Source organism: Sus scrofa, chromosome 17, assembly GCF_000003025.6.
Source record: "Sus scrofa isolate TJ Tabasco breed Duroc chromosome 17, Sscrofa11.1, whole genome shotgun sequence".
NCBI classification, from domain to species: Eukaryota; Metazoa; Chordata; class Mammalia; order Artiodactyla; family Suidae; genus Sus; species Sus scrofa.
Window position 1 is genome coordinate 13,726,494 of NC_010459.5, and position 10,680 is coordinate 13,737,173.

Here is a 10,680-nt window from a genome sequence, read left to right on the forward strand (position 1 = left end):
AAAAAAGACAAAAAAAAAAAAAAATCCACACGATTTTCTATTATTCCTGTTGGAGAGAAATACATCATAGTCCTTCACAGTGTGGAGCACCCAGTCCTGTGAAATTTGTCTGATTCTCCCGGTGTTCTCAAAGACGAGCTACATTCTTTTCCCCACATAATTGTCGATGGTGGAAAACACAGTTCACTTAGACTTGGCCTCTCAGCTCATTTGAAGAAACGAATGTTCTCTCACTAATTCTTTGGCTGTTTGTTGATGTTTACAGGGAGGAGCTGAGCGCCGGGCAGGATTGGAGCAGTTCTGCACTCTGCATCTGGGTAACAGTTTTCTGGCTTTGTTTGCAGCTTCCAGAGCTCCTCCCATCTTCTCGAACATTTTCACAGCCTTCCACACGCCTCTGTGCCTCTGAGAACAGCCTTTTGTTCACTGACCAGAGAGATCCACAGCCTCATCAGCTCTAAGCCAACCTCCCACCACCCTCTGGGCAAAGTCTTCCTCTGAAAGGGAATAGAAAGAAGGGGGATGGAGAGGGCCTGGGGGCGGCAGGGCGATTGCACCAGATGGGCACAGGCAGGGTGGACAGTACACAGAGTTCAGAACAGAGCAATGGGCCCTCCTGGCTGGATGACCTTGGGCCTATCTGGGCCCCAAGACCTTACAGTGTGAAAGAGCTAGACCAGAGGATCCTGAGACTTTTTCAGCTCTAAACATCCTAAACCTTAATTATTACCCTAAGCATTTATTATGTTGAACAAACTCATACTGACAGCTGTTTTGGGTAGCAAAATATCGAGTCATTTTCTCTTTCTCTTTTGCATTTGACAAACAGTTTATACAAAGTTTGTACTTAGGGTATGTGTGTGTTCACAAAACCAAAAGGTCTATGATTCTAAAAAGAAAAAGAAAAGAGTTTTTCATTTGTTTGGAGAGGAAAATTGAATAATTTTTAAAAGTAGTCAGAGGAGGCCTTGCTCAGTGGGTTAAGGATCCTGCGTTGCCGCGAGCTGTGGTGTAGGTTGGAGACACGGCTCGGATCCTGTGTTGCTGTGGCTCTGGCGTAGGCCGGTGGCTACAGCTCCGATTAGACCCCTAGCCTGGGAACCTCCATATGCGGCGGGAGCCGCCCAAGAAATGGCAAAAAGACAAAAACAAAACAAAACAAAACAAACAAACAAACAAAAAGAGACAAAAGACCTGTACCCTGAAAACTATAAGATGCTGATGAAAGAAATAAAAGACCACACACACACACACACACACACACACACACACACACACACAGACGTAGTCAGAGGAGAAAGAAAGCCCCCGTGGAGACTGAAAATCCACCTGGAGCAGAGGAAGGCCCGCAGGGACAGCATTCAATTCAGGATTTCCCACCGCCAGGGTGAAAAGCCTTTGTAAACTCTTTCTGGCGCCATCTGCTGGTCATCCCCAAAGCAGCCACCTAATGTGGTTGGAAAAAGCGCTTTGAAGCGAATCTGGAGAACACTGATAGGGTCGTGGGGTAAAGATCAATCCTTTTTACAGGTAAATCTCGCCCCAGTCTCACCTCCAGAATTCACTTTTGACTTGGCGTTGCAGTAATGACTGTAACAGGGACATCCGCGTATGTCTTTGTGCATTCTCTGGGTAACTACACACAGCCCCTCCCAGCTGGGTTGGGCACCGCCAGAGAGGAAGGTCCTCTGAGGAAACCCACTCTCGGGCCCCCATCATCTTTGAACGACGTCTATTTCATCTTCCTCTGTCTCTGTCCTCTAGGTTTCCATAAATCTTCAACTTATTGGCCTTTGGAATAATCCACTGGTTCAAGCATTCCCACATGGCCCTGGCAACAGAGAGTGCTGGCAAGTCCTCTCATTTTGTCTTCCACCCAACATTAGCCCTGCTTTTCCAGGGAAGCTACTCCACGGAAGTGTGGTCCATCACTTCCGGCTGTGGCTGCGGGTCACAGGGTCAGCTGATTTCTCACCCTCTTCCCCACCTGGTCCTTCCCACAGGGGCTGCCCAGCAAAGGCCCTTTTGCTTCTAAAGCTGGTCTTTAAGTACAGGACAGCATTCATATCCAGAAAGATTTGTTTGTTTGTTTGTTTATTTCTTTATTTTGTCTTTTCTAGGGCTGCTTCCCGTGGCATATGGAGGTTCCCAGGCTAGGGGTCGAATCGGAGCTGTAGCCGCCGGCCTACACCACAGCCACAGCAACGCCAGATCCAAGCCACATCTGCAACCTACACCACAGCTCAGGCAACGCCGGATCCTTAACCCGCTGAGCGAGGCCAGGGATCGAACCTGCAATCTCATGGTTCCTAGTCGGATTCGTTAACCACTGCGCCACTACAGGAACTCAAGCAAGACTTGTTTAAAACACCCTCTTTTAGATATAAAAGGAGAAGAATTTTCTTTCTAATACTTTTCATTTCAATCTAAAAGGCACCTCTCCAAATATGTTTTTTTTAAAAAACCCTAAACGGGAGTTCCCGTCGTGGCATAGCGGAAACAAATCTGACTAGGAACCATGAGGTTGCCTGTTTGATTCCTGGCCTCGCTCAGTGGGTTAAGGATCTGGCGTTGCCGTGAGCTGTGGTGTAGGTCACAGACGTGGCTCAGATTCCAAGTTGCTGTGGCTGTGGTGTAGGCTAGCAACTACAGCTCCAATTAGACCCCTATCCTGGGAACTGCCATATGCCGCAGGTGTAGCCCAGAAAAGACAAAAGACAAAAAAAAAAAAAAAATTGCCCTAAATGGACTCCTTGGACAGTGGCAGCCACCCATCCGTACAGCTGTGCTGCTGTGATGGAATAAGAAATAAATATTTAATCCTCATCGTCAGTTCTTGGCACAGACCTTCTAAATCCTTGTAACTGCTTGAGTGATATGGCTAAAAGGAGCATCTTTTGTGATAATATTTGGCTTGTCCCCAGTTCCTGGTATGAGGTTCAAAGAGCTTCCAGGTTGGTGAATTCACCCACATTTGGGGATAATTTGTCTGTCTTATTTATTTCTTTATATTTATATATTTTTTATCTTATTTATATCTTTCCAGACTTCATCAAATTCTTTGGCTGGTGTTCATGTGTGAGAGTAACAAAAGGGTCCATCCTTCTCAAGGCAAAGAAGCCCTTGGAAACCCCTGATTGGTCCTGGCAGGGAGGGAAGGGCTCCCATATTTGGAAAGCAGCAGGAAAGCCCCTCCCCCTGCAGCTCCTACATAGCTGGGCAGGCCCAGGAGTGTGTGCAGGAAGACCCCGGGTCAGCAGCTCCAGGGGTGCACCGTGCTCCAGGAAAGATCCCAAGGTACGTGGGGGGCAAAGTTTGCATGTGGATTCCATTTCTGTGCAGGGCTGTTCATTTCTAGCCAGAATGCAAACCATGCACTGATTTCTTTACTCCCACCTCCTGGGATGGGTCCCAGGTCTGGGGACACTTATGAGAGTGTTCAAACATCCCTTGGCGCTGTCTATGTTTTGGTGCTACAATAAAATGCTATTTTGGGGTCAGCTGGTTGGGATTTTCTTTTGCTTTGAAGCCCTCTGAAGACTAATTACTTTCTCAAGATCTCTATCCACTCATAATTTATATCATTCTTCTTCTTTAAGATTTCTTCTACCAAAGGGGATGGGCTGATGACACAGGGCATGGCTTCTGATTAGGAGATTAATTTGAATTTTGCTTTATGCCGGATCTGTCTGGAGAAAGCTCGTCTGAGCTCACTGTGACTGGGGGGTGGGGTGGGAGGGAGACTGGAAGCCTGGGTGCTCACTCCTGCCCACCCTGGGGCAGTGACCAGGTGATGCCTGCAAGAAAAAAGAGTTGGCAGAGGCCTTCGCAGAAGCCAGGATGTACACTTAGTTTGCATTTTGCTTCTTTTTCTACATAGGAACCAGTGTCACACCAGAGTTAAACATATTCTAAAAGTGTACTAATCACTTTTAGAAATACTGCAGAGAGGGTAGGCCAGAACCTAAGCAAGCTAACTTTCAACCTTCTCCACCTCTGGCAGCCGTGGACTCAGTCCCTCTCCATCCAGGAGGCAGCTTAAGCAGGCTCTGTGATAGTAACTCTCCCTGTATCCTTGATCCACACAAAGGTCCAGGTGCTGGAATGCCCCAAACACTTGACCTTGGGAGGTGGGTTTCCACAATAGCTATTGTAGTTTCAGGAACCAGATGTGACAAACTACCGGACTGGGGGGCTGGGGGTGTGGGTGGGCAGGGGTATTTCCTGAGGTCAGCAGCAGCGTTTCTCATGCCCTGGGGCCACCTTGGCTTGCCAAGCTCCCCCAAGCCCTCCTGTCCTCCCTGAAATTCTTTACCGGCCCTGCTGTGCATTCAGCTCAGGGGCCATCGGGGCTGCCCTTCATGCCTAATGAGCAAAAGCACAAAATTTGAGCACCGTACCCTCCAGCAACCCAGAAGGGCAGTAGAGCATGGCAAGAGGGCACAGGGGAAGAGCATCAGGCAGAGCTGGATTCAGATCTGCCACCAATTTGTGTGGTCTTGGGCAAATTACTTCACTTCTCTGAATCCCGGTACAACTTTTGTAAAGTGGAGATAATAATGAACCTCCACTGTGTGAGAATTGAGTTAGGCAGTGTCAGTGGCTGGCACATAGTCGGTGCAATAATAAGCTAGTTAAGGGGGGGAGGGTGGGGTCACACTGTCCCCAGGGGTGAGATGGGAAAGGAAAGGACGCCTGCACATAATCAAATTGCAGCTTCAGAGCCGTTTGAGAAAACCAAGATCATCATCCTGAATACACAGAATCCCAGGCAAAAGCAAGAAACTGGTATTGACTTAACCCAGTGCAGCCCAAGCTTGGAAAAACACTTGCCACTTATGCTTCAGGAAAAATGTAAAAGGTGCAAGGATGCCATTCCTTGCTTAAAATCTCTGTAAATCTTCTAGCTCTTTGTTAAACCTTTTTTTTTTTTTTTTTTTTTTTTTGGCATTTTCTTGGGCTGATCCTGCGGCATGTGGAGGTTCCCAGGCTAGGGGTCGAATGGGAGCTGTAGCCACCAGCCTACGCCAGAGCCACAGCAACACTAGATCTGAGCTGCATCTGCAACCACACCACAGCTCATGGCAACGACGGATCCTTAACCCACTGAGCGAGGCCAGGGATTGAACCGGCAACCTCATGGTTCCTAGTCAGATTCGTTAACCACTGAGCCATGACGGGAATTCCCTGTTAACATTTCTTGTAACTTCTTTATCTGTGCCTCCATTCTTTTTCCTAGATCTTAGATCATCTTTACTATCATCACTCTGAATTCTTTTTCAGGTAGGTTACCCATCTCCTCTTCATTTAGTCGTTTTTGTGTATTTTTGTCTTGTTCCTTTGTCTAAAAGCTATTTCTTTGTCGTCTCATATTGTCTGACTTTTCTATGTTTATCACCGCCTTGACAGCAGGTATGTAGATGCAGCAGCTGGGGCCCAGCCCTGGAGTTCTCAGGGGTGGCAGCGGCTCCTGTGTACCCAGAACATGTGATGGGAGCAGCGGTATCAGGCTACCTCCCAAGGAGCCTGGTGGCTGCTAATAACGGGGTCTGTGAGAGAGGTGGCAGGAATGCATGGTTCAATCACTTGGAGCAGAACATGCTGGAAGATAGTACGAGAAAAAGAATGTATATATATGTGTGACTCGGTCACTACACTGTACAGCAGAAATTGATACATCGCTGTCAATCAACTATACTCTAATTTAAAAAAAGAAAAAAGAAATAAAATTTCTTACACATGGGAGGAGTCAGGGAACCCCACTGGGGACGTTAATTGCTCTAGGCTTTTCCATTGCAGGTCCTGACACCATGAGGAAGCACCTGGGTGGACGTAGGTGGGCCATTGTCTGCATCCTGCTCTTCAGCCAGCTCTCCGAAGTCAAGGCGAGGGGCATAAAGCACAGAATCAAGTGGAACCGGAAGGCCCTGCCAAGTACCTCCCAGGTCACAGAGGCCCACACAGCGGAGATGCGCCCAGGGGCTTTCATTAAGCAAGGTCGAAAGCTGGATATTGACTTTGGGGCAGAGGGCAATAGGTACTACGAGGCCAACTATTGGCGGTTCCCTGATGGGATCCATTACAACGGCTGCTCCGAGGTCAACGTCACCAAGGAGAAGTTTGTCACCAGCTGCATCAACACCACCCAGGCGGCGAACCAGGAGGAACTGTCCCACGAGAAACCGGACAATAAGCTTTACCAGCGGGTCCTGTGGCGGCTGATCAGGGAGCTCTGCTCCATCAAGCACTGTGATTTTTGGTTGGAAAGGGGAGCGGGACTTCGGGTCACTATGGACCAGCCCATGATGCTCTGCCTGCTGGTTTTCATTTGGTTAATTGTGAAATGAGCTTGCCAGCAGCCAACAGCCACAGAGCTGCGTAGATGAGCAAACATGAGCGAGTTAGCCCAGTCCTTCTCCCCCAGCCCCTGCCACTACATGTTCTGAAGGTACCAAAGAGCAGTGATTCTTCAGCACTTCAAATAGCACTCCCAAGTCTTCCCTCAGGTGCTTGCTTGTAGCTAATAGATGTGCCGGCACCAGTCCTCTCCAGGCTTTACCTGAGGGTGGCTTGCTCAGCACTACATTCTCAGCTCCGGTGGAGTGGCCGGCACACTGCATCATGCAATAAATGCTTGGTAAGCAGATAAAAACCGCACGAGGGACTGTGCCAGGCACTCCGCAAAACTTCCCAACAGCTCTTAGAGGTAGGCATTATTCCCATTGTATAGATGAGGAAACTGAGGTCCAAGAGGTAAAGTAACTAGACAGTGTCAGAGCCACAATTCAACCCTGGCTTGTCTCTCTCCAGATTTTCCCACTTTGGGAGATTTGAAAAGACTGGTGTTGATGGCCATGTATGTGATATCTTGTTACATGGAAGTTAATTAAACTAAAATGTAATGAAGACATTAAACTAAAATAGAAATAAAAGCTAGACAAAGGCTCATATTTCCTTGTAAGGAAGTATTGCCACGCTAACTTCCAGAGTAGACTCAATCTATGGCTGGATGTGTCTGTGGCACACTGATGTTTTTTCACAAGAATGATTAGCGTTTGCTATTCTCATCTCTGAAACAGTCCATGTAGTTAAGAAACTGTTTCTAAATGACATGTTTGCTTTCTAATATTCCCCCAACCCTGTGTGCACGTTTCAGGTACATGCACACGAGTATTTTTAAATATACTTTCTTTACATTTCTTTTCGCCTTCCTTCCAACACCATCTCTAGCCATTCTTTTACTGCCACTTTGGCGAGGGGCCATCATTGCTGTGAACCACTTAGAGCTTCAAAAAACTGTTTCTCAACAGAAAAGTTATAAAGAAGCTATGTCTTTAGGGAGACCAAATAAAGAATTCATGCATGCCTTCTTCAAGAGCAGATACACCTATTAATTATCGACTTATTATTAAACTATATATACATATAAGAAAATACGAATACCATTTAAATAAAAATAATGAATCTAATGCTCTAAATGCCCCCACAGATCCTTTGGGAATATTCTCAGAGAGTCCCCTCCCCTTCTTCCACCACCACCTAGGAGTTGTTGAATCGTATTTGGAGATAAAAGTTGCTGGATATTATCAATTGTCTGGGGGGGGCGGAATGTACATTATCAGACAATTTATCCTGTTTTAAAACATGAATGCTGATAGGGGTACCTCTTGTTCTGAGCCTCCTCTGCTATCAGTGTTCTTCTCAAAGATACATTTGGAAGGTTTGAGCATAGAAAGCAGGCGGAGGGCTTGGGGCCGGGCAGCCGAGAGAAGCACCTTCCCTGGGTACGAGGGGACTCTCCACCCAGCCCTGAGAGGACACTGCTGGCACTGCACTCAGCCTTCGAAGTCCTGATGAGCTCTGGATCAGAGGCTGAGACTCAAGTCCAGAACATGCACAGGTTATTTCTTACATGTCATTCCTTTAAAAACAATAACAATAGCAATTAAAATACAACAGCTGCTTGTAGGCTGGTGTCTACATTTCAAGTCCCAGCTCTCCTGAGATTAATTCCCAGGCACACAGCCATGAAAGCAAAATGACCTCATTGCTTATGTGAAAACACTGGGGCCATGATGTAGTACTTTTCTTATCATTGCTGTCTTTTCTCATTTCATTAATAGTTCCAGACACCAGATTTAAGTGGGCATGTGGTGAGTCGGTATCTAGGATTCAAATGCTCAATTTATTTAGGGAGCTTTTCATTGAATCTGTGTATGTTTGAACATCCTTTATGAGAGGAAGTCAAGGCTTTGTGAGTCTAACTTTTCACTTTGGCAAAGGGTTGTCAAGTGCCTACTAGCTGCAAGACATCATGAGTGATTTTTTAAACTATTCTCGATAATCATTTTACTGGGCTTAAGTTTGCCAACCATTGATTTCTTATCCCTTCTGAGCGTTCTTTTCTAAAAATGTAAGTTTATCATAAAAGTGATATTAAGATTACAACGGAAATCCAAAACAAAACATTGCCCACACTCCCAGCCTCTGATGGAGTCAGTGTTCTCGTTTTGCCCTGTGACCTCTTAGTCTGTACCATTTGCATATACACATGCACATATTTGCAGTAATAATGCAAGTGAGCTTTTGTATTCTAAATTTTTGCTCAATTTTATACTTTTATCATTTTTCTATGATTTGGGGTTCTTGCCTCCCTCTCTGCCTTCCCCAATCCACCCTCCTCCCTGTCTGAGATGTAACCTCTAAGCTTTCATGATGATCAGGTATATAAAATGTTTTTTGTTTGATTACTCCTTGAAAAAATACCATAATCATACATCTCACACTTATTCCTCTGCAATCGGCCTCTCTAACTTAATACTGCACCATGACCCCTTCCCTAAAGCAACAGCTAGATAGTTAGCTAACTTGTCCTTTTAGAGATGCTGCATAATATTGCATGTCCCAGAAGAGACCCCGGGTGATTGAATCATTTCCTTGCTGAGGGGCCTTCAGGTTGTTCTGCAAACAATAAACATCCTTGTACATACAATTTTGTAATCCGTTACTTTTATTTGTGGAATAGATTCACACAAGCAGAATTTCTGGAACAAAGCTGTGTGTAATTTATTTATTTTCTTTTTACAGCCACACCACAGCATATGGAAGTTTCCTGGTTAGGGGTCGAATTAGAGCTGCAGCTGCTGGCCTATACCACAGCCACAGCAACACAGGATCGGAGCTGCATCTGCTGAAGCTTGCGACAGACAACATCAGATCTAACTCACTAAGTGAGGCCAGGGATTGAACCCACATCCTCACGGATCTTATGTCAGGTTCTTAACATGCTGAGCCACAGCAGGAACACTGGGTGTGTAATTTAAATTGTTCTAGACATGACTAGATTATGCCCTACGTAGCTGGAGCAATTCACATTCCACTTGAAGCATACAATGCTTAACTTGTAAGAGTTTCTATCTTTTAAGTATGAGTAACTGCCTTTCCACAAATGGTGCTTGAGCATCTTCTGTGTTTGCAGACAACACACCTAAAGCTTCCCGAATAATTTCAGAGCACAGGGACAGTTTGAAAATCCTAAAACTATTAGTAATTTCCATCCTACACCTGCTGCTTGGGCCAAAACATCTGGATGTGAAGCCTGGAAAGCAGGCAGAACCAGTGCAGGCTTCTGGCTCAGAGGGTGGTATGTCTGCACAACTCCACACTCCCCAATAGTCAGGGAAGCAGGGTGTGAGGTTTGGCTTTGGCCTATTTATTTATTTACTTATTTATTTTCCACTGCTGCACCCATAGCATATGGAAGTTCCTAGGCTAGGGGTCGAATCAGAGCTACAGCTGCTGGCCTGCACCACAGCCACAGCAACACCAGATCTGAGCTGCATCGTGACCTGCACCACAGCTCACAGCAACACGGGATCCTTAACCCACTGAGCGAGGCCAGGGATCAAACTCGCCTCCTCATGGATACAAGTCCGGTTCATGACTGCTGAGCCACGATGGGAACTCCCTGGTCTGAATCTCTTATGTCTACCTCTATCCTCCCCCCAGTCTTCCCTTGGAATTTCAAATCTTGTTGTGGGAAAGTATTGCCTTCTTGAACAAATACAGACTGTTTTAACTCCCCTAGACTTGGTCTTCAATTGTAGAAGGAATTTGGCAGAAGGCCAGAAGGGAACTGGAGGAAGCTGGAAACATTCAGGACCAGAGGATTTTGCACAGCTGGTCTCCCTGGATGGATGGAGGTGGGCGAGGGTGGGAGACTGGGGGTGGGGTGGGGGGTAGGAGAAGAGCCTAGGAGAAGACAATTGCCAACTAAAAATTGTCACTTGCCATCTGCCTCTACAAGGATTAAATCCCTAGCCACAGCAGCTGCTGACCTTCAACATGCCCCGAAAGGAGGTCAGGGAAGCACTGGCAGAGCAGGCCTTCAGACAGTTAGATATTTTCAGAAGATTCTATAAGCCCAAATTCTTCTGTCTTCTCATGGCTAGAAAAGCACTAAAATCATTAATGGATGGACTTCCTGTCATGGTGCAGCAGAAACTAGGAACCATGAGGTTCGATCCCTGGTCTCATTCAGTGGGTTAAGGATCCAGCGTTGCTGTGAGCTGTGATGTAGATCAAAGACGCGGCTCAGCTCCTGTGTGGCTGTGGCTGTGGGGTAGGCTGGCAGCTGTAGCTCTGATTTGACCCCTAACCTGGGAACCTCCATATGCCATG

The 10,680-nt window shown here is 46.4% G+C and overlaps 1 protein-coding gene across 1 annotated transcript; it reads left to right on the forward strand.

Moving 5' to 3' along the window:
• Positions 3,222-8,992, forward strand: PRND (prion like protein doppel). The gene is made up of 2 exons (XM_003359880.3): positions 3,222-3,297; positions 5,800-8,992. The coding sequence occupies exon 2, from the start codon at positions 5,811-5,813 to the stop codon at positions 6,345-6,347; it is 537 nt and encodes a 178-aa protein (XP_003359928.1). The 5' UTR covers positions 3,222-3,297; positions 5,800-5,810; the 3' UTR covers positions 6,348-8,992.

Coding starts and splice junctions, on each gene's coding strand:
- PRND (XM_003359880.3), top strand. CDS start 5,811: ATGAGGAAGCACCTGGGTGGACGTAGGTGGGCCATTGTCTGCATCCTG.